Genomic DNA, 25227 nt, shown 5'->3' on the forward strand with positions numbered 1-25227 from the left:
GACCCCTGTGGGACCCCACTGCTAACAGTCTCCCATTTTGAGTACGATCCATTGACCACAACTCTTTGTTTTCTGTCCATTAGCCAGTTCCCTATCCATGAACACAGACTCTTCCCTAGTCCTTGCATCCTCAACTTTTGCACCAGACTTTTGTGGGGAACAGTGTCGAAGGCCTTTGCAAAGTCCAAGTATATCACATCTACAGCATTCCCAATATCCATATTAGCATTCACTACCTCATAAAAGCTGAGCATGTTAGTCAAACAGGACCTGTCTTTAGTAAACCCATGTTGATGCTGAGAAATAAGATTATTTTCTACTATGAAGTCATGTATAGTATCTCTTAGTAACCCCTCAAATAGTTTGCATACAACTGATGTTAAACTTACAGGTCTATAATTTCCTGGATCAGATTTTTTGCCCTTCTTAAATAATGGGAAAACGTGGGCTGTACGCCAATCCACTGGGACTCTGCCAGTTGCAAGAGAGTCACAAAAGATAAGATAAAGGGGTTTATCTATAACTGAACTTAATTCCCTTAGGACCCGAGGATGCATGCCATCCGGGCCAGGTGCCTTGTCTATTTTTAATTTATTTAGTCTTGCCTTCACTTCTTCCTGCGTTAAGTATTTAATATTACAGTTAGAAGATTGAGACTCTTCCGCCTCTGTAGTTTGCAACAATGCTGTTTCTTTTGTGAAGACAGAAGCAAAGAAAGCATTTAATAACTCTGCTTTACCTTGGTCATCCACCATTGAGTTCCCATCCTCATCCTTTAGGAGTCCTATACAGTCAACCTTTCTTTTTTTTAGAGTTAATGTACTTGTAAAACTTTTTTGGGTTAGATTTGATATCCTTAGCGATTTGTTTTTCAGCTTCAATCTTTGCCTGCCTAATTTCTTTTTTACAATTTTTATTGCACTCCTTATAATTGCTTAGTGCAGCCTCGGTCCCCTCCTGTTTTAAGACCTTATAGGCATTCTTTTTCCTCTTCATTTTATCTTTAACCTTTCTATTCATCCATAGAGGCCTTTTTTTTATTCCTAGACATTTTGTTTCCATATGGGATATACATACTACAGTATTGATTGAGTATAAGTTTAAAAGCTTGCCATTTCCCTTCAGTGTCTTCCCCTTGTAGTACATTATCCCAGTTCACCAAACTTAGTGCCTGCCTAATTTGAGTGAACTTTGCTTTTCTAAAATTCATAGTTTTAGTGGTCCCGCTGCCCCGTGGCCTATCAGTCACCAGATCAAACGTTATCATGTTGTGATCACTATTTCCCAAATGTTCTTGAACCTGCACATTTGATACATTATCTGGTCTATTAGAAATGATCAGATCCAGTAACGCATTCCCCCTAGTTGGTTCAGTTACCATTTGAGTCAAGTAATTGTCCTGTAGTGCTGCCAGAAATCTGCTGCTTTTACCAGAATGGGTAGCCTCAATACTCCAGTCAATGTCTGGAAAGTTGAAGTCGCCCATAATTATGACCTCATTTTTACCTGCAGCTTTTTCAATCTGCTGTAGTAATCGCAGTTCTGCAGCTTCATTAATAAGAGGTGGCCTGTAGCATACCCCAATAAGCAATTGGCAACTTTTATTTCCACCATGAATATTTACCCAAACGGACTCCACATCTTCGCAATCTTCCTCCATCTCATCGTTGAGGACAGCTGTAAAAGAATTCTTAACAAAGAGACAAACCCCTCCACCTTTTTTCCCTGCTCTATCCCTCCTAAACACATTGTATCCTTTTAAATTAGCTATCCAGTCATGGCTTTCATCCATCCATGTCTCGGTTATTCCCACAATGTCATAGCCTTTGTCATTCAGAATTAACTCTAGTTCGTCTATTTTATTTGCAAGGCTCCGAGCATTGCTCCGAGCATTTCTGTTTCGATGTTGCCTCATTTTACTTTTTGTTGCTGTCTGCAATCATTTCTATTGTATGAATCTTCTCATCTATAAGACAACCCAGTAAGGACAAAGTTCCAGACCTTGAATACATCTTCTTTGTTGTAGAAATGGATATGTCTTTTCAGGCAGGACACATTATTTCTCAGTTTTGCCAATTCCAGTTTAACAAATAAAAAACTGCTACTGTAGATAAAAAACACAAATTTTGTTTGGCTATTTGTACCGATTATCGCAAAACTTAGATTATGTTGATGTCACAACTTATGGTGAAGATATTGGAGTTTTAAAAATAACAACACAGTGTGTATTTTTCACTATGAACTGACAAAATAAAAGTATTTTTAACCTTTTAACAACCATTTCGCGCCAATGTTATAGTATAAACACCTTTATTTCCCCAAAAAATATTATCGCCATACATTGTAATAACTGAGGGCAAATAAGCAAATAAAAGGAAAATGGGAAAATAAATATAAAAAAAGTAACATTTAATAAAAAAACAATCACAAATAAAAAAATAAATAAACATGCTACCGGGACTCAGACCCCACCAACAGAAAGCTCTGTTGGTGGGCAGACAAGGTGTGTGTGTGTGGGGTCACTTGTGTGCTGAGTTGTATGGCTCTGCAGCAAGCTCGTAAAGCTGTAGTGGCCTAATTTGTGAAAAATAGCCTGGTCACTGGGGGGGCGAGGGGTGTAAAGCCTGTGGTCCTTAAGTGGTTAATGGTAAAAACAAATCTTATTGGCTCAGGGAACATATATATACCCTTTCAGCAATTAGTGCTGTAGCAAATAGTGCCAGAGGTACAGGAGCAATGCCCAATCGTGCACAGCTGTGCTTCAGCTACACAACTTATATCTACGTCCATGTGGCTTAGAGGAAGTAGATATACTGCAGTGGTGGATAAAGTGTTTAAGCACTATCTATTCAAATGAACAAACAGTGCCGGTACCCCATCGTTTGCGCCAATTCCACACTGGATTCCATTTTTTTGCCATCTCAATTATTCCTGGAACAAGAGCGCCTAAGCCTGACACTTACATGTCCCCCTGCAGGAGTAAAAAGCTACGTAAACAATGAGAAGCTCCGCCCAGGGCCGTTTCATGGGGCCCTGTGGCAAACTTCAGCGTTGGGCCCCCCCATTACCCCTCCGCTCCCCAGGACCCTGCTGCAAGTATATTAGCAGCCATATAATTACCTTACTCCCGGCGGGTGAGCGAGCAGGCAGCGGCTGCACTCAGAGACACGCTGTCTTCCTCCTTCTCTATGACTCGGCGCATCATGTGTAAACACACGCCGGGTCATAGAGTGGAAGGGAGACAGCGTGTCTCCGAGTGCAGCCGCTGCCCGTTTCGCCGTGAGTAAGGTAATTATGGCTGCTAATATTCTAGCAGCAGGGCCCCAGGGAGCAGTTCGAGCAGGGGGGGGGGGGGGGGGGGGAGAAAATATAGCAGGGTCGGCGCTGCTGGTGCCTCAGCAGAGGTCGAGGCCCCGGGGCAAATGCCCCCTTTGCCTCTATGGTAGCGCCGGCCCTGGCTCCGCCGAAGATTGATAAGTGTTTATCTGATGGCTAGCAGAAAAACTTTCAAGCTAGACAGAGCTGGACGCCCAAGGTAACCCGGCCCTAAAGCTGCACAGTACCGGTCATAAACCCTGGTACCATGATATTGTTCTTTGCTAAGCAACACAACAGTAAAGCACCTTTACAGCATGTGGAAAATATACGCTTACAGAGCATCTTAATATAGTATGTTAATTATTTTCAGGCAGGAAGTGTCAAGAGATCTCAAAAGTGGGTTATTCAGCAGATCAATACTAAAAATAAGAGCTCTAAATAGAAAAATACTCCTACACTGCATCTGAAAATGTCAAGTATTACGTCCAAAATGTTAGCAAGCGTTAACACCCACATGGTGGTATTTTGCAGACGATAAAGTTAGTGAAAAAATACAATAGTGTAAAGAGCACAGGAGACAACCGTGAAATGTATATTTTATTTTAGTAAAGACACCTAAGATTAGTCAGAGAAGGAGGAAACTCATTTACTATACAGTATAAGACTATAATTTAAAAAAAATGGTGTAACAAATACTGTTTTTATTAAAACACTACTAACAACGCATTTCATCGGTCGTTGTCCTCTTCCTCGGGTCAAATACTGGTGTCTAAAAACAAAATCATACAAGGGCTCATAGTCCGGGGCCAAATGGTTACACATGAGTATACAGTGATGGCCTTGACAAGCTGGTTTATGATGCATCATTCAATACATATAACAATTATTGTAATTTATTCCATGGAAAGATGCAAAAATGAAAAGAAACATATAAAACATATATGCAAATTATTGTTCAGGAAATTAGAGAAAACCTCTTTCCATCAACTTGATACTGATTCAGTCTTCACACAGTTGAAAAGCGATTCCAAAACATAATTAAAGTATTTGTGCAGCATGAGACCCAGATCTTCTGGCCTGCCTTCATCTACCCCCGGCTACTCATTTAGATGGTTGTAAAATATTAGGGCTTCTTCTGCAATCCTTTACTGTAAGCCAGCACTTATTCAGTAAGGAGTCCTTGGGCAAGAGTGCCTAACTCTATAGGCTGGCCTACTGTGGCTGCAGCTCTGAAGCGCTTTGAGTCAGCCAGTAGAAAAACACTACACAAATGTTAGGATTATTATTTTGGGGCTTGGTATTACTCAGGACTGTAGAAAATAGATTCTCTTGTCAGGTAAAGGTGAAACTCGAAAAATTAGAATATTGTGCAGAAGTCCATTTATTTCAGTCATTCAACTTAACCACTTGCCATATTGTAGGCAGTAAATCTACGGCCCGCAGGAAGACTGTTCCTGTTACAGGGGCGTAGATATACGCCTCCCGCCGCTGCCGCTGTGCACGCTCCCCACCATCTCCCACTATCGTTCATGTTGCTGCCGGTTAGAGTTCCCATTCATTGATCTAAGTCTCCGTGACAATGATTACCGGCATAAATGAGATGCCTGCATCATTGTATCTTAACAAAGTAACGTACTTCCTGTTCACATACTTATAGTACGTTAATGGGAAATAATGCCCAAGGAAATCTTGTGGCCAAAAACTAAAATTACACCTACATACATTTATTTTAATAAAAAGACCCACAATTACATTTAAAATTAACTCCCTCCCTCCCACACTCTCCCATAGTTCCCCAAACATTAAAGGGACTCCGAGCTCTGATTAAAAATACAATTTGAACTTACCCGGGGCTTTCTCCATCCCAGCCCTGGTCGGGACGTCCCACGCCGGCCTCCTGGCTCTTCTCCCGGCGGCTGTCCGCTTAGCGCGGACAGGCCGGGCCCCCGGGCGACACTGGCGAGTGTCGGGGCTTCTTCTTCCCCATACGTCACGAATGACGTCACACGCCGGCCGCCGCTCGTCATGACAGCGGCCGGCGTGACAGCACGGCGCATGCGCGGTTTAATCGCGCATGCGCCGTGCTGTCACGCCGGCCGCCGTCATGACGCGCGGCGGCCGGCGTGTGACGTCATTAGTGACGTATGGGGAAGAAGAAGCCCCGACACTCGCCAGTGTCGCCCGGGGGCCCGGCCTGTCCGCGCTATGCGGACAGCCATCCGGGAGAAGAGCCAGGAGGCCGGCGTGGGACGTCCCGACCAGGGCTGGGATGGAGAAAGCCCCGGGTAAGTTCAAATTTTATTTTTAATCAGAGCTCGGAGTCCCTTTAAAAAAAGGCAATTACAAAAATACATAAATAGTGACCTTAGGAACTGAACTTTGTTTTAATATGTATGCCAAGAGGGTATATTACTGTTAATTTTTAAATTATGGGCTTGTAAATAGTGATGGATGCAAAACTGAAAAATGCACCTTTATTTCCAAATAAAATACTGGGGCTATACATTGTACTAGGGAAATATTTTAAATGTTGCAATAAATGGGACAAACGGGCAGATAAAATGTATGGGTTTTATCCACTGTAGAACGTTTCATTTTAAAACTATAATGGCCGAAAACTGAGAAATAATGATTTTTTTCCCTTCCTTTCTTAATATTCCCATTAAAATGAATAATTATCATTTAGAATAAAATAATTCTTAGCAAAATGTACCACCCAAAGAAAGCCTAATTGGTGGTGAAAAAAAACAAAATATAGATCATTTTGTTGTTATAAGTAGTTATAAAGTTATTTACGAATGAATGGGAGGAGCGCTGAAAGGTGAAAATTGCTCTGGTCCTAAAGGGGAAAAACTTCTCAGTGGTCAATTAGTTAAAAGGTGAAACTAATATATGAAATAGGAAGCCTTTGCAGGTGTTTTGGATTCATTTGCTGATTAGAGTCTTTGCGCCTAGAATATTGAACATTTTCACAATATTCTAATGGTCTGAGATTTTGGGGTTCTCATAAGCTGCAAGCCATCATCATCATCAACATTATAACAAATAAGGGCTTGAAAGATCTGACTTTGCATGTAATGAATCTATTTAATTTATTAGTTTCACCTTTTAAGTTGAATTACTGAAATACATGAACTTTTGCACAATATTCTAATTTTTCGAGTTTCACCTGCATTTGCACATTCCAATAATACTATATTATAAGTAGACTATAGTCTTTGTTTAGACTCCAGATAATAGGATAACAGAGGCACCAACAGGATAAAAAAACACTAAAAGAACTTAAAAATCCATCTTGGTAATAATAGAGGAGGCAGTGGTGGACTCACCCCCTCCAAGCAGAACACACAACTGTGGATTTTCAGTCAAAACAATTTTATTGGATACTCCAAATAAAGTGCAACGCGTTTCGCGGGAAACAAACCCGCTTCATCAGGCAATAACAGATAGGAGTAAACAGCATCTGCCAGTATCATCAACACTGAGCGTCTCTTTGTTTAGACTACCCCCATTCTTGCTCTTGAGTTTATGCATTCACAAGAATTTGAAACTGCTTTAGTCAGAGATGAAATAGTGACCGTTCACACGTATTAGAATTTGCGAGCATCGTGCAAAATTGCAATTTCACGTTCATCGCAGATCTAACATTTCAAAAGCATTGTATTTGACCCACAATTCTTATTTTTTATGGTTTTTGCAATTTTTTTAAATCAATTTTTCCCATGTGCGATTTGCATAAATTGTAAGTCAACAAATTCACAGAACAAATGAATTTGCATCTGATCTTGAAGATACATTCTCATCCCCCATCCTTCTGCAGATGTTATTTTTGCTCAAGCTGTTATTATAAATTTGAATTTTGGAAATAAAAATGAAATGTTAAAAAAAAAAATTGTTATCCCCCAACACCCCTCCCCCCCGGAAAAAAAATATTGCATAATCAGACGTGCGGACAAATGTCTCATGCGAAATTCACTTATCACTACAGTGAAAAAAGTAAGCCGTTAAAGAACTGACATGTTTTGGACTAAATTACACACAATTGATCCCTACAGAAGTATGTTAAAAGGTAACTTTTATTAATATAATTAAAATGTTTCACTTATTTATTTGTTTTCTTCTAATACACATAACCAGGGTGGGGCCGTACGTGTATAAAGAAGCACTCGCACAAATTTGACAGTTTCTATGTGACCGTGCTTCCAGGCCCAACCACTGGACTAATATAGCCCTAAATTCCTACATATAGATAAAAACCCCCCACCAATCCAACATGTTTCGACCCCAAAACTGGAGTCGTCGTCAGGGAAAAGAAAGTGCTTTGTGCTAAGAGGTGCTAGTGCATTAAGAAATATAAAGCATTGTGTATATACATTCCATAAAGAAAACAAAAAATGAGAGCAAGTGCTCTCTTGCTCAGTCAGCATGTTTTGGACTAGTCCATCTCCTCAGGATTTGCTTTCTATTCAAAAGCATTTCCTGAATGAAAGTTTACCTGCCAAAATAGTAAGATACCAGCCAGCCTCCCTACTCACTTGCACACTATTTTAGCAGTTAGAGTTAGCAATTGCTGTTCATCAAAAGCTTTTGAAAACAGAAAACCTTGAGAATCCCCCATGAGATGGGCTAGTCCAAAACCTGTCGGTTCAGTCAGATTTTAACTGCTTACTTTTTTTTTGCTGTAGTGGTCCTTTAAATTTCCCTCTATGAGACTCTGTGTGGGTTCTTTGCATCCTTATAGCTCACTCCTGACAGAAACAGGCTGCATGATATGTTGGAGTTTTATAAATACAGTAACTAATAATAATACAAGGGCAGATTGTATGGAGGCTGGAATTAGGCCAATCAATACTAGCAGGGAGTGTATGTGACTGTTCATTGAGGGCCCATTCACACTTGCTGATCGCAAAACGCTAGCGATTTTGCTGGCGTTTTGCGCTGGCGTTTTTTGGCGATTAACGCCCCCCCAAAAAAAATCACCATTCACACCTGGCGATTTTTTAGCGATTGCGTTTTGCGCTTCTATAGCACTAGAATGCGATCGCCGTGAAATCACCTGAAAATGGTGCCGGCTACGCGTTTGCGTTTTGGGGCGATTTGCGTGGATTAGAGCAAATCGTCCAAATGAGAATGGGCCCATAGACTTTTATTACCCTAGCACCTTGAAAAGCGCTAGCGTTTGAGCATTTAGCCGAAATCGCCGGCAAAACGCTCAAGTGTGAATGGGCCCTTACACTTACTAGAATTACCAGCATGTCTTCACCTCTAGCCCTTTCTGGTAACCAGAAACCACAAAGTTTCATTTACTCCATCTGCTACATATTTTCGGTTTCTGTACCAGCCATATCAGTATAAAATAAGAAAGGCATTCAATTTTCAGTTTCCTATTGACTCTATACAGACATACAACCTTCATTGCCGTAGTTCTTGGGTCTTTTCTTTTTCTCCACTGACACTGATTTGGGATCCCCCCTGGTGGTTTACCTAAAATTTTATATGAAATACCAAAAGAGGAAAAAAAAAAAGTGTAAAAAAAATTCTACTACAGCATGCTTACTGAGAAAACCAAGTACCAAAAAAGTATTTATATACCTGCTAGGAAGCACTATGGACAGGCAGTTTAAAGTGTATCTGTAGGGGGGAAAAATGGTCCCTACGGGGGCAGCCTCTGGATCCTGGAGAGGCTTCCCTTGCCTCATCTACCAGCTCGTTTCAGAGGAATGTACGCCTTTGACAGGGCCCTCCCTTCCCTACTGTATCCTGATCATGTGTCCCCAAGGCCCGACTTATACTTTCTCCACCCCTAGGCCAACTATGTTAGTGTTCCCCCTCCATATGCAGCTGTGCCCCTCCCATTTCACGTGCAGCCCCGCCTCCATGTGTAATAGACTGCAGCAACTTTCTTTCATGCGCAGGTTCCTATGGACACCAGCTTCCCATTTAATGTGTTCCTCCTTATTTGCAGTCTTCTCTTTCATATGTAGCAACCCCTATTTCAGATCCAAGTGCCGCCTGGGGCTGCAGCCGCCCAAGGCCCGGGCCTTTGTGGCTTTTTCAGAAATCCGGCCCTGTGTGTCCCCATCATTGTGCTCCTTTCCTATGACAGCCTCATACTTAAATTACTGGACTTACCTAACCAGCCTGAACTCGCATTATCATGTTTCTTGTACAGTGTTCCTTGTATAACTTTGTCCTGTGTATAACCTTGTGTTACGTCTGTCATCCTTTGTATCATTGTATGGTCTACCGCTGAGTAATATGTTGTCACTTTATAAATATGATAATGAAATGCCTGGCAGATCTCCTGCTTTCTTTCAGCTGCTATACCCAAATCTAGTGCTGCAGCTCTGAGCTCCGCCCACGTCTTCACCTATAGACAAGCCCCCGCTTGAACAGGACACTGAATTTGTCTCCTGACTTCAGTTACCCCAGGTCTTAACGTGCAAGATATAGCAGCTGAGGCCGAGAAAGCCAGAGTACTACAAGAGCAATAAGGCTCTGCAAGCTGGGTGATATTAGGTAGTAGATCAGAGTGCTTTTGTGGAGGAAGTTACACAGATCACACTAGGAGCTATGAACAAGGGAGCAAGACTGCTCAGAGCAACCGCAGCTCTGAGCTTCTGATAACCGCCACAGATAAACAAGACACAATGGTTGCTCAGTGCTTACAGGGAGCAAGATTGCTCAGAGCGACAGCAGCTCTTAGCTTCCGATAACCGCCACGAATAAAAAAAAGACACAATGGTTGCTCAGTGTGACCGCAGCACTGAGCATCTGATGTTCACAAAATTGAGTAACAAAGACAGACAGACAGAATGCTTGACAGTCTAATCGCTGCCCCAGCGATAGCAAACATCCACGCTGACACGGACAAGACAAACAAGTAGGAGCGTAACTAATAGCAACCGCTGCTACAGTCATGTCCACAGGAACAGAACTAGCAGGAAGACTACCAGTCACCAACGTGGTGAAGGCAGTCTCCAACTATCAGGATGGGAAAAGACTTCACTGTACCCCGCAGGTACAGAGAGAAGACATGCAAATTCCCACACAGCTGAATGGTAATCATGCATTTCTGTGTTAGACTGATTGAAGGCTGCAAGCTTCCTGTGAATGGAAAGAACTCTCATTACAAATGCATGCCAGATTAAGCAACCACATGCATGTAAGAAATCCACAGCTGTCTGGCTGCAGGTCAACTGCAGCAAGCCATAGGTGGATTCATGACAACATCCTGAGCTATTCTGAACTGCATAGTGATTTCAGATAAAAATGAAACTCATTGCGAATGTAATCAAAACCAAGCAACCGAATGCAGGCAGAAAAATCAAAACTGCTCGGTTGCAGCTCCACTGAAACCCGACAGGAAGGATCCTTACAAATAAATAATAAGGCTGCTTGTCCAGTGGAAAAAAAGGAGCCCAATCGAGTCCATGCTACTGCGCTGGTGAGAGCCGCCTGCACCTGCGCAGTAGCACAGAAACGATCACAGTCAGCTTTTTCCAGTGGAGCCTAAATGGGTCAGTCCTACACACAGGCGCACTTCGGGGGTCCCTGCTCTTGCGGAAGATGAGGGCGGCCTCTTGAGGATCCCGAGTCTTCCCCCTCCCGACTCTCCGAGGCAAGTATCTCTTCTTTCTCCCAAGTAAACATTTTTTGTTTTCTTTGCGACGTCACCCTTGTTAACCTTCAGATAATTCATGGCTGACAAAAGGTTGCCCCAAGTAATGACTGACAACCATAGTAGGTCGGGTTTACATTGTACAAAAAAAAAAAAAAAACGCTCAAAACATAAGCTGTTCAAAGCCTCTGACAAATAGGTAAGAGTATTTTGGACTGTGGCATTACTTAAAGTGTGCCTGAGATGGGGCAGGAGAAAAAAAATTATACATACCTAGGGCCTTACTCCAGGTTGATCTCCCTCGATGTCCTCCGCCACTGCCAGGATCTTCCACAATTTGCCCCAGAAAGTCCTCCAGTCTGGGGCATACTGCACATGAACAACACAGACGCGCGCGTGCCACCATCGTGCTCCCCTCGCTGGGAAACTTCTTTGCTGGGAAACTTCTGTGCTTATTTAATTTAAATAAATACTGTAACTCCAGGGGATAAGGCAAGGTTGATAAGTCACTACACAAGCATTTGATTATACTCAGTTTGACCTACACAAGAATGTCCATAAAATCAATATTCACTGATTTTATTGGAAGTGGAGTCAGTACCTCTACTCAACATCCAATGGAGACTTTGGGTTTTTGGTCCAGACTCATCATCTACGGATGAGAGAAATTGGGCCTGATGCTGTTCCAGGTGATAAGTAGCTTGCAGAGGCGAGCTACTTATCACCTTGCCATCGCACGAGGATTACCGGCAAATCCTATTGCCAGTTTCACTCGTAAGATGGCCGATCGTTAGGGAGCATTACTCAGGCGAAAGCCTGAGCGATGCTCCCTATTACCGGGCGATGGGGAGCGAGGCTTACCCTGTGGTGCTGTCCATCAGCACCACGGCCTCGCTCCCCACACATGCGCACAACCCGACGAACATCCGCCGCCATCTTCCGCCGCTGAATCTGGGGGTCTCCTTTAATAAGGAGACCCCCAGAGCTCCCCGCCGGCCGCCGCTTGTCTCCGCAACCCCCCACAAAGTTAAATGCTTAAATTCCTTACCGCCGCTTTACACTCGTCGGCCGCCGCATCTCGCCGCAAGTCCCCGCTGTGTAATTACAGTGTACGAGTTACTGTAATTACACTCGCTAATAACAGAGTCCCGGCAAAAGCATCTTTGAATCAGCCGCCGGGGCTCCCCATTGGTTCACAGGCTGAGCCATTATCATTGGTCCAGCCTGTGAACCAATGGGGAGCCCCGGCGGCTGATTCAAAGATGCTTTTTCCGGGACTCTGTTATTTAGTGAGTGTAATTACAGTAACTCGTACACTGTAATTACACAGCGGGGACTTGCGGCAAGATGCGGCGGCCGACGGGTGTAAAGCGGCGGTAAAGAATTTAAACATTTAACTTTGTAGCTTTGTAGGGGGTTGCGGAGACAAGCGGCGGCCGGCGGGGAGCTCTGGGGGTCTCCTTATTAAAGGAGACCCCCAGATGCAGCGGCGATGTCGTGCGTTAGCATGTTTAGACCTGCTTTTTGCAGGTCTAAGCTAACGCTCATGTCTGCCGGGAAGCATCGCTTCCCCGAGGCATGCAAAGTGAAATAGGATAGGGTGTAAGGAACTTGCTGGGCGATAATATCGCCCAAGCGAGTTCTTTTAGCTCCCTGCCTAGGGCTAAATGCAATTGGATCAGGCGACTTTATAGTCGCCTGATTATGGGACTCACCAGCGTTTAATGCTGGCGAGTCTGAGAATTGCATCAGGCCCATTGTCTAATTGAAAGAACTTGCTGAAAGCCACACAGCAGAAGATGTGGAACAATCTCCGGGAGGCCCAACATCCATTTATTGCCAGTAGATCTCCTCATCCCTGCCCTTGTTTCAGAAACAGGTTAGTATGAATTATAATGAATTAATATATTATTTTTATTATTTTCAAAGTAGATATGAACATACAACATATAAAAAAGCATAATAGAAGGTAATGTGCGAAAAAAGGAAATACAACCAATATCAAATGATTTACATATGCCTAAGTCACAATATCCAGTAGTGAGGAAGAAACACATAGTTAACAATAATGTGGTAATACTATGAGAACAGGTCAACCCTTCACCCTAGAGCAGGAGACCATAATAAAAAAAACGCACACTCCCATCCCAATACGATGCTAGGACGTGATTGTCCATGCTGTATTAGTAAGGAGTGTCACAGGCTTTTAGTCACACCACCAGCCTTGGTGTTTGAGGCCTTCCCCACCATGGAGTTTTGCAGTGATCTTTGAGAAAGCACGAACTTGTGAAACTTTTTTTTTATAATAAATGTTTTATTTGCTTTTTAAAAAACATACACAAGCAGGTGATCATGAGTTTGTGACTGCTGCGTACCAGGAAGTGTAGCGGAAAGGTGTCACCAGAGTCCGGAGATCTTGATCTGACATGGGCCTCAATTCACTAAAGGGTGCTAAGTGTTAACACGCTAGTGAAAAAGCACTTAGGACGCAAAAACGTCCGCTTCACGTGCTAATATGCGCGCAAGCAAAGGATAGTGCTGTGTGGTGCGCCCAAAACGTTGCACTTGAAACATTGCACCGTTCGCACACAAAATAGCCTGAAAATATATTTTACACACGAGAACGATGCGACATTTCATGCGCACCGGTGCGACGTTTTGGGCGCACCAACTTAACGTGCGATCAGTAATAGCTTTGGACGTGCAAACTACTTAGCACCCTAGTTTGCACGTCCAAAGCTTTTAGGCGCGCTAACTAGGTTAGCACCCGTTTGTGAATCAAGCCCAAGGTGTACAACTTAAAAAGCTTTCCATTGCTTGAAGAATATTTTGGTTCCTTTTTCCTTGTGAAGACAGGCGTCCAGCTTATCTAAGAGCATGACGTGCTTTAACTCTTCTGTCAAATCCCACATGGAAGGAGGGGTAGGATAAATCCACCTGTTATAAATGGATTTATGAGCTGCTAGCAACACAACATGCGTCAGGTCAGACATCTTACATTTTGGTTCTACAGCATTGTTAGCGTGAAATACCTACCAGAAGGAAATGGCGTCATTGTTGCAGAGAATTCCCCCACCTTCCTGTTGCAACAATATCAAGGACTATTATGACTGTAATATGACCTCAGGATATTATCATAAAGGAAGTGAGATCCAGTAAAAGAATGTCAGAACATCCTCATCTTCCCTAATCTAAATAGGTTTGGTTCCTTATAGTGTTATTTCCTGTCATCAAGATTAACATTACAGCAGTGAGGAAGTGTCTCCTGCACTTATGCAAAGTAAAATGCAAATAATTCCAAATGCATGCAGGAAAAATGTACATAATTGCATAATTCATGAACTTGGCATTATTTTCTTCTCGTTGATCATACTTACATACCTCCCAACATTTGAAGATGCGAAAGAGGGACACTTAAGCCACACCCCCTATGCAGCCTTAAGCCGCACCCCTACTTGCAGGAGGGTGCCAATGTGTGGTAGAGAGTTACACTGGGTGGAAAGGAGGGTGCCACTGGGTGGGGAGAAGGCTGCAACTGGATAGGAGGAGGGTGCCTTTAGGTGGGGAAGTAGGTGCCAGTGGGCAGAAGGGGGTTGTCATTGGGTAGGGAGGAGGGTGCCACTGGATTGGGACGGGAGGTGGGTGCCAGTGAGTAGAAGGGGTTTGCCAGTAGGTGGGGAGAAAGGTGCTAGTGGGTAGGAGGGGGTTGCTTACACACACACACACACACACACACACACACACACACACACACACACACACACACACACACACACACACACACACACACTTTTTTTTTAATGAAAATAAGTGCTACTTACCCAGGGCTCGTCCAGCCCCAAGCTCCCAGCATGTCCCTTGCTGCAACTCTGCAGTCAGCTGTTCGCTGCCGCTGCCTCCCAGCCCCCGGCGATGACGTCAGGCCGACTGCGCCTGTGCGAGCGGCACTGTCAATCACCGCCACATGGACCAGAGCGTACTGTGCAGACGCAGAACTACTGCGCCTGCGCAGTACACTCCGGTCCACATAGTGGTGATTGACAGTGCCCAGTACAGGCCGACATTCAGGTCGGACTGGTGCCATCGCCGGGGACTGGGAAGCAGCGGCAGCGAATGGCTGACTGCAGAGCTGCGGCGAGGAACATGCTGGGAGCGTGGGGCTGGAGGAAGCCCCGGGTAAGTAGCACTTATTTCATTAAAAATGCCTGATAACTCCTTTAAACAACCCCCCCCCCACACACACACACACACAAACCTACCTACCTGGTGATGCCTAACCCCACTCCTGCCCACCCACCATACAAACTACTTGTCTGACACCTACCCCCCTCCAACTACCTGTTTGACAGTGCCTAACTGCCTGCCTCCCCTGCCGCCCAGCGCAGTTTCTAGGCTAAAATGCACCCAGGGCGAGGGTGTAAAAATTGCGCCCCCCCCCCCCCCCCGCGAGCAAGGTATGGGTGCCCGCAGTATAGGTTAGCCAGGTCTAGTTGCACTTAGTATAGGTCCCCCCAGTATAGGTAGCCAAGAATAGGTACCCCAGTATAGGTAGCCAGGCATAGGTGAGCCAGTATAGTTGCCCCCGCTATAGGTTAGCCAGGTAGGTACCTCCAGTATAGGTAGCCAGTATAGTTGCCCCCAGTATAGGTTAGATAGGCAGGCGCCCCCGGTATAAATTAGATAGGTAGGTGCCCCAGTACAGGTTATTTAGGTAGGTGCCTGCAATATAGGTAGCCAGTATAGTGGCCACCTGTATAGGCTAGCTAGGTAGGTGCCCCCAATACAGTGTAAATAAGTGCCCCCAGTATAGGTTAGATAGGTTGTTTCCCCCCAGTGTAGGTTAGATTAGGTAGCTGCCTCCCAGTGTAGGTTAGATAGGTAGCTGCCCCCCAGCGTAGGTTAGATTAGGTAGGTGCCCCCCCAGCGTAGGTTAGATTAGGTAGGTGCCCCCCCAGTATAGATTAGATAGGTAGTTGCCCCCCAGTGTAGGTTAGATAGGTAGCTGCCCCCCAGTGTAGGTTAGATAGGTAGCTGCCCCCCAGTGTAGGTTAGATAGGTAGCTGCCCCCCCAGTGAAGGTTAGATAGGTAGCTGCCCCCCAGTGAAGGTTAGATAGGTAGCTGCCCCCCAGTGTAGGTTAGATTAGGTAGGTGCCCCCCAGTGTAGGTTAGATTAGGTAGGTGCCCCCCAGTGTAGGTTAGATAGGTAGCTGCCCCCCAGTGAAGGTTAGATAGGTAGCTGCCCCCCAGTGTAGGTTAGATTAGGTAGGTGCCCCCCAGTGTAGGTTAGATTAGGTAGGTGCCCCCCAGTGTAGGTTAGATTAGGTAGGTGCCCCCCAGTATAGGTTAGATTAGGTAGGTGCCCCCCAGTGTATGTTAGATTAGGTAGGTGCCCCCCAGTGTATGTTAGATTAGGTAGGTGCCCCCCAGCGTAGGTTAGATTAGGTAGGTGCCCCCCAGTATAGGTTAGATAGGTAGCTGCACCCCAGTATAGGTTAGATTAGGTAGGTGCCCCCCAGCGTAGGTTAGATTAGGTAGCTGCCCCAGCATTGGTTAGATTAGGTAGGTGCCCCCAGGATAGGTTAGATAGCTAGCTGTCCCCTATAGTGGAGGGGGGAGCCGGAGCCGCGGGGAGGGCAGCCCGACCTCTCCCTCCCTCTCCCGGGCGCCCTCCGTGCTCCCCCCTCAGATGCAGAGCGAGCAGCCGGGAAGCGCTGTTTGCAACTCACCTGCCTGGCTCCAAGCGCTGCTCTCTCGCCGCTGGTCTGTCTCTTCTCTCTGCATACTGCGGATACACGCGGCTTCCTGTTTAGCCGGAAGCCGCGTGTATCAGCATGTATGCAGAGAGAAGAGACAGACCAGCGGCGAGAGAGCAGCGCTTGGAGCCAGGCAGGTGAGCTGCAAACAGCGCTTCCCGGCTGCTCGCTCTGCATCTGAGGGGGGAGCACCGAAGGCGCCCGGGAGAGGGAGGGAGAGGTCGGGCTGCCCTCCCCGCGGCTCCGCTCCCCCCTCCATTATAGCGCCCCCCTCCTAACAGCGCCCCGGGCGGCGGCACGCCCCGCACGGGGGTAGAAACGGCCCTGCTGCCGCCAATCACAACACAAGAAGAAAAACTGTTCCCCCTCAGGCCAGGGTCAGAATGGGGATGATTATCACACAAAAAAAAACTCAGAGGGCACTGGCCTGGACAGAGAATTGAATTTGACAGCAGTAGCAGGCAGGCAGCAAAGTGTGAGTAACTCAGTGACAAGAAGGGAGAAGAAGTACAGAAACAAAATTTATAAAAACCACCTTCTCCTCTGGCAACCTGGACCCGACCTCCTCTATCCTCCTGTCTCCTCAGTCCTACACCTCCTCCTCCTCCACAGCAGCAAGCAGCTATAGGCTGCATCTCTGACTCCCAGCCCCCAGAGTGTCCGACTCCTCCAGCCAGGACAGCCAGCCAGCCACTCGTAGCTGCAGCTCCAGGCCCCCAGCCCCCCCAGCACAGAAAGCTGAAGAGTGAGACAGCTTACTCCGACGACACCTCAGGCACAGCAGCACAGGGGAGGACTGTGTCCTACTCCTCCAGCCAGCCACTCGTAGCCACAGCTCCAGGCCCCCAGCCCCCCCCCCAGCACAGAAAGCTGAAGAGTGAGACAGCTCACTCCGATGACACCGCAGGCACAGCAGCACGTTGTGGGCGGCAATGGCTCCAGGCGGGGGGCAGAGTCAAGCAGGGTCAACCCACCGGGCCGGAGAGGACCTAAGCTATTTGTGTCCTTGTGCCGCTCACATCCACCGCAGGCGCAGCCACGCACAAGGGCACACCACGGCTGGCCGCCTCAGCCCCTTCTCTGATTGGATACTTCAACTTGCCGGGAAATATCAAGCGAGGTTGCGATCCCCACTGCGAACCTGTCACCTGTGGTATGTCTGCGGCCGCTGCGTATAGCAGCGGCTGGCCCTAATTACTTAAAATTCGGGCGGCCCGGGGGGCAATTGCCCCCCGTCCCCCTGGGCCAGTCCTCCCCTGGGTGGGATCCCGCTTGAGGGATGTGCTTTTAAAAAATCCCCCATAGCATTGAATTAGCAAGAGCTTTTCAAATCACTGGCGCTTAGAAAAGGCTGCTAGCAGGGGCGTAGCTAGAAATGACTGGGCCCCATAGCAAATTTTTTGTATGCCCCCCCCCCCCCCCCGCGCCGCCATCCCCACCCCCCATTTCACCAGAAAATAATCGTAAAGTGGGCAGCATTTCACCATAAATTAATCATAAAGAGAGCAGCATTACACCATAAATTAATCCAGGGCTGTGGAGTCGGTACAACAATCATCCGACTCCAACTCCGACTCCTCAGTTTATGAAACCACGACTCCAACTCCGAGTACCCAAAATTCCCCCGACTCCGACTCCTTGACTGCGACTCTACAGCACTGAATTAATCATAAAGAGAGCAGCATTTCACCATAAATTAATCGTAAAGAGAGCAGCATTTCACCATAAATTAATCATAAAGATAGCAGCATTTCACCATAAAATATTTGTAAAGAGAGCAGCATTTCACCAGAAATTAATCGTAAAGTGGGCAGTATTTCACCATAAAATAATCGTAAAGAGAGCAGCATTTCACCCGAAAAGAAGCGTTATGCGGGCAACATTTCACCAGAAATCGTAAAGTGGGCAGCATTTCACCAGAAAATAATCGTTATGCGGGGAGCATTCACCAGAAAATATTTGCTATGTGGGGAGCATCCACCAGACAATAATCGCTATGTGGGGGCAGCATTCACCAGACAATCGCTCACTATGGGGGGGGGGCATTCACCAGACAATAATCGCTATGTGGGGGGAGCATTCACCAGACAATCGCTCGCTATGGGGGGGGGCATTCCCCAGACAATAATCGCTATGGGGGGGCCATTCACCAGACAATAATCGCTATGGGAGGGGACCATTCACCAGACAATAATCGCTATGGGGGGGACCATTCGCCAGACAATAATCGCTATGTGGGGGGAGCATTCACCAGACAATCATCGCTATGTGGGGGGAGCATTCACCAGACAATCGCTCGCTATGGGGGGGGGGCATTCACCAGACAATAATCGCTATGGGGGCCATTCATCAGACAATAATCGCTATGGGGGGGGACCATTTGCCAGATAATAATCGCTATGTGGGGGGAGCATTCACCAGACAATCGTTCGCTATGGGGGGGGGGGGGGCATTCGCCAGACAATAATCGCTATGTGGGGGGAGCATTCACCAGACAATCGCTCGCTATGGGGGGGGGGGGCATTCACCAGACAATAATCGCTATGTGGGGGGAGCATTCTCCAGACAATAATCACTATGTGGGGGCAGCAGCCAGCACCTCTCTGTCTCCCTCATCCCCCCCCCCCCCCTAGCAGCCAGCACCTCTCTGTCTCCCCCATCCCCCCACCCACACACACACAGCAGCCAGCACCTCTCCCTCCCCCATCCCCCCACAGCAGCCAGCACTTCTTTCCCCCATTTCCCCCCCCCCCACACACACACACACAGCAGCCAGCACCTCTCTCTCTCCCCCATCCACCCCACAGCAGCCAGCACTTCTCTCCCCCATCCCCCCACACACACAGCACCTCTCTCTCCCCCATCCCCCCCACAGCAGCCAGCATTTCTCTCCCCCATCCCCCCCCCCACACACACACACACACTCAGCAACCAGCACCTCTCTCTCACCCCATCCACCCCACAGCAGCCAGCACTTCTCTTCCCCCCCCCCCCACACACAGCACCTCTCTCTCTCCCCCATACCCCCCACAGCAGTCAGCACTTCTCTTTTTCCCCCATCCCCCCCACACACAGCAGACAGCAAATCCCCCGGCCAGGCCATTCCCCAGCACCCACCCACCTCCGACCGTGCTCCACAGCAGCCAGCAGCACATGTATTAATTTACTTGCAGGCAGCTTGCGTGGGACGGTCATGGTGGGGTCGGGTTGGGTCGCTCCGCTCTCCTCCACTCTGGCTTCCTCCAGTCCAACAGGCACAGCACCCTGAGCAGTCCGCTCCCTCCCTCGCACGCGTGTAGGACGTCACTCCTCCTTCTCCCTGGCTGGCCAGCCCGGAAGCCGGAACTATAGAGTAACTGTCGGGCCGGCCGCCAGGAGTATCATTGCGCCCAAGTAGTCCCCCTCCTCACAGCCACCTTATCAGAGGAGGGGGGCCGAGGAGGGGGGGCCCGCAGCTCTAAAATTATCGGGGGTGGGGTGGGTGGGGGCCCCCGGACACGACCGACATAAAAAAAAAAAAAAAAAGATGTACAGGCAGGCGGGCCCCCTGTGGCGTAGGGCCCCGTAGCAACGCTATGGTTGCTATACTTATTGCTACGCCACTGGCTGCTAGTGGGTTTAAGCCCTTAGGCTAGGTTCACAGTGGTCAGCTGCATAACTCACGCGTTATAATGACTGTGAATGGCAATGGAAAAAAAAAAAAAAAAACTTTCCCGTTCGTTGATCTAAGCCCCCGCAATGATTGGCTGCTTCTATGAGAAGCAGCGTGATCATTGTGATTTTCCCAGCCTCACTGTGCTTCCTGTAAGCGTACTTCCGGACGCTTGCAGGTCGCATGAACAAAAAAATCACTGTGGCCATCTTGTGGCCAAATAGTAAAACTGCACCCTAAAGCATTTTTCATATACACATACATTAGTTTTACACAATAAATTAACTCATTACCTCCCACACGCCCCAATTTTATTTATTTTTTTTTTAAATTACAATAAAAAACAACAACAAACAGTTACCTTATGGACTGAACATTTTAAATATTTATGTCAAGAGGGTATAACACTGTTACTTTAAAAACTATGGGCTTGTAATTAGGGATGGATGCAAAACTGAAAAAAAATACACCTTTATTTCCAAATAAAATATTGGCGCCAAACATTGTGATAGGGACATAATTTAAATGGTTTTATAACCGGGACAAATGGGCAAATAAATTTCATGGGTTTTAATTACAGTAGCATGCATTATTTAAAAACTATAATGGCCGAAAACTGAAACATAATGATTTTTTTCCCACATTTTTTCCTATTTTCCCATTAAAACACATTTAGAATAAAATAATTCTTGGCAGAATGTCCCACCTAAAGAAAGCCTAATTGGTGGCGAAAAAAACAAGATATAGTTCATTTAATTGCGATAAGTAATAATAAAGTTATAGATGAATGAATGGAAGGAGCGCTGAAAGGTGAAAATTGCTCTGGTGTTTCAGGGGTAAAACCCCTCAGTTGTGAAGTGGTTAATGGAACCGTTAAAAGGACTTCCTCTTTGACCACACTCTGGAAAGAGAAAGTTATCATCAGTCACTGGAAGTTTCACTACTTTCACTGTGTTTCAAACAGAATACCCAAGAACCTTGTGGCAGAGCCGGGACAAGGTCCTCCAGCACCCAAGGCTAAGACACCAAAGTGCGCCCCTCCATCCCTCCCATCCCAGCTGACACACTGATTGCTATTAGACTAAAGGTGGCCACACACCATACAATTTTTTAAATATCTTTTCAATTTAAGAATTGTAATAAATTTTTGTGACGGATTATAACATTTTAAAAATATGACCAATGCACCACACACGTATGTTCAATTTTTTCCTCAATTATGATAAAAATGATTGGAAAATCAGAGGAAATTGCTAGGGTGTGTATATTAATAAATTAACAAATCCAACACACACCATACAATCTTTAGTAGAAATTGAAGAGAAATATCTGGCATTTCAGAGAGATTTAAATCGAAAAAAAACGGGAAATCCGATCGGATTTTTCAGTCGAATGAAAAAAAAAAAAGCTTTTCCGAGAGATACGATCGTTTTTATCGAATTACTGTGAAATCGGATCATTTTATTGTATCGTGTGTGGCCACCTTAAGAGACACCCCTGGACTCCCCAACTCCCCACTCCCCCAACACCTTCATCTTTAGTTATCTGGCTTGCAGTCACAGCCATGTATCCCCTTTTCTTATTTCTTTCTGCTTCAAACACATTAGGGGAATGATAGCTGAGTGAGTTGTGCGCCCTCTCCTACACTGCGCCCTGAGGCTGGAGCCTCTCTCGCCTCTGCCTCGTCCCTGCCTTGTGGTGACCCAGAACTGCTAGGAAAGTATAGGGTATTAAAAGAGACTGAAAGTCCTCCTACTAAAAAGCAATGCTCAGTGTAATTTGCAGAAGGTAACTGCGATAATTCAGCTTTGAAGGACAACTGTAACAAGAGAGATATGGGAGGCTGCCATATTTATTTCCTTTAAAATAATATCAGTTGCCTGGGTATGCTCTGCCTCTAATACATTTAAAATCCATAAAATACCTCCATGTGTCCTACAGTATGAGGACCACCTTTCAAAGTATATATCAAATAATCATTACCATGGCCGGATTTCTGGCAAGGCCACATAGGCCATGGCCTACGGCACCAGATAAACAAGGGGCGGCCTGCAGACAGTGGGCATTATTTGCAGGGCATTATTTGCAAGTGTCCAAACAAATGAAAGTGGTCAGGATAACTGCACTATTAGTACCAGCTGGCACCTGCCTGTGCTGTGCTACAGGCAGCTGCAGTCCGTTAACCAAACGTTTGTGAACAGTGTGTGACTAGAAAAAGCCAGACCTTGTCCAATGACATAGCAGCAGCTCCAGGCAGTTACAAAAGGCCGGGTCTCACACACTTGGTGTGGGGGATGAAAGGACCAGGGGCAGCACCAGCAAATAGTACAGAATACAGAAGGCAGCCTCTCACAGTACCCATTTCTTAATTATTGATTGGCCAGCGCTGTTACCCTGGAGACAGCAGTGGGTACAGGACTCACTTTTACGTGTTGCTGACCCCACCCAATGTCCAATTGTGAGCCACTTTTGACTATGTGTGTATGGTGGAAGGCTCCTACCACGCCCATCACCTGTAGATTGCTTGATTGACCTGTTCTCCCGTGTGACATGATTGATTCACTTCACATTGCCATGGAGACCTCGGCACTAGCCCCAATAGTGGACACCATCGGCCCAAACATTTTTTGATGGATGTGTGTGGAGAGAGGTGGTAGGATACGGTTGGGGCGGCTGGTAATAGTCGGCCTTGGGCGGTAAGAAGTACAAATCCGGCCCTGATCATTACATAACCCAAGCTCCACAGGTACTGACAAACCAGTGTTACAAAGTTGCTCAGTGTCACAATATCAGAAAAATCTCGTGCCACAGTATACTGATTAGACTTGTGGACTGAAACACACACCCAGAAAGCCGGGCTATGTATCACAGACCACAACTCCAATCTCAGTGCCACATCTACAATAAATAATTAAATAAGTGAATAAAGTGCATACAGTAAATCTCATTCCATACAAAAATGTGCAAAACATCAGTATACTTGGGTTATGTAATGATTATTTGATATATACTTTGACTGGTGGGCCTCATACTGTAGGACACATGGGGGTATTTTATGGATTTTAAATGTTTTGGGATTGTGTATTAATAAAGATTTTTCATACTTTGACATATGCTTTTGGATCAGTTTTTATAGTATTGGGCTCTATTTGTGAGGGGTACTTTTCTTTTTGGTAGGAAAGAGACAAGTATCTACGTCCCTGTGAGCTGTATTGGTGTTTTGCAGAGACGTAGATAATCGGAAGTGGTTAAAAGAAAATAAATATGGCAGCCTCCATATTTTTCTCACTTCAGTAGTCCTTTGGTTTCTCATGTGGCTCTGTAAAATGCATAAGTTATAAGCTTGCTATACGCCAGGGGTTCTGGATTTTAGCCTGGCTTTAGGGGGGAAAAAAAGATAATTTGCATATTCAGGAATGATGCATCCTGGGAAACCACAGTTGCTCACTTAGGGCCCTTTCCCACCTAATGCGTCGTGTTACAGTAGTGGTAAAAAAAAGTTGCACAGCATAAAAGTCCCAAAAAGTCGCATGCGGTACAATGCATAGATGATCAATTTTGGATGGCAACTCTCTCTCTAATAAAATATATATATATATATATGGCAAATCAAAATGCAGTAGACATGGGCTGCAAACAGAGAAAAAGTTGCTATGGCGATTTAATGCTATTTGGCGCATTGGATGTGGAAGGGCCCATAAAACTGAATTACTGCAAATACCTTCTGTTTTCAAAAGGCAAATTACAGTAACACTGACGTTGCAGATGAATTTCCCACACCAGCGTGGGCTCTAGAAGGAACTTGCTCAGCTAATTCTATGCAGTAGTTATACAATATGTTCTGCCAGAAATTCGCTTCTCATATTTTTCTTAAAAGAAGCTAGTAAGCACTACTGATACCAAAACTGAACACTTAGCTAAATGTCACTGCAACTTCAGAAAAACAACAATAACCTTATCTCTAAAAATAGAACTACCGTACTTTAAGGGAATTATGTGGGTGGCCATTGTTCAGTTACAGTTATTCACAGCTGAGAAAGCTGAATTGAGAATAAAAAAAAAAAAAAATGACCCCTATAAGGCAGTAAAAATAACCACATGTGGTTTAGTGGAAGTGATCATCCGATTCAATCACGTTGATTAAATTTGCCTAAGGCCCTGCCCACACTTGTAAACGCCTAGTGATTGTGATCTTGAGTTTACTTTTTTTCTGCAATTTTTCGGCGATTGTGTTTGGCGATTCTCATACTAGTGAATGAGAACCATGACGCAATCACCGGGAAAATGTTGCACGCAACTTGGGTTGCGTGATTGGGATTATCACCATTCGCAAACGCACACGTTGCGTCCGAGCATGGCTACGACCGCACTCAGACAAGATTGAATGGGGGGCGCCTGTCCAGTGCCGGTAGCAAGCACCAAAAAGCTCCCGTCCGGTGCAACAGAGCGGCTGACGGGTGGTAAATTTACCGCTTTCAGCTGCTCATATGAAAGAGGACTAATTCTACTAGTGAACTGACATGAGTTAATAACTCCTAATGGGGTTTCCAATGTTCAGTGGATCATAAATATGATAGCAGTGTTCTCCCCAGAATTTATTTCCAGCCGGGTGGCATGAAAACGCAGGTGGGGTGAGATGAAAGAATGCAGGGCAGGTGCTTCTCTGCACAACTCTGCTTACCGCAGAGGAGGAGGTGAGCCGATGACAGCCGGGTGCTCACCAAAACTAGCCGGGTGGAGCACATGGCTAAAAGAGCCTGGGGAGAACACTGTGGTAGGTTGGGAAACTTCAGTCAAATTTGCTCAAGATCAATTGTTCTGTAATCCACTGAGTACCAGAAAACTATATAGGGTGGCCAGTTTCATTAATATCCCAAGCACT

The 25227-nt window shown here is 45.8% G+C and overlaps 1 protein-coding gene across 1 annotated transcript in view; it reads right to left on the minus strand.

Moving 5' to 3' along the window:
* Positions 1–4071: 4071 nt before the first annotated feature.
* TMEM123 (transmembrane protein 123) overlaps positions 4072–25227 on the minus strand; it is a 231496-nt gene continuing 210340 nt past the window's right edge. Inside the window, exon 6 of the mRNA XM_068266861.1 lies at positions 4072–4087. Within this exon, the coding sequence (XP_068122962.1) occupies position 4087 (1 nt within the window). The 3' untranslated portion in view covers positions 4072–4086. The remainder of the gene's footprint in view (positions 4088–25227) is intronic.

Source organism: Hyperolius riggenbachi, chromosome 2, assembly GCF_040937935.1.
Source record: "Hyperolius riggenbachi isolate aHypRig1 chromosome 2, aHypRig1.pri, whole genome shotgun sequence".
NCBI classification, from domain to species: Eukaryota; Metazoa; Chordata; class Amphibia; order Anura; family Hyperoliidae; genus Hyperolius; species Hyperolius riggenbachi.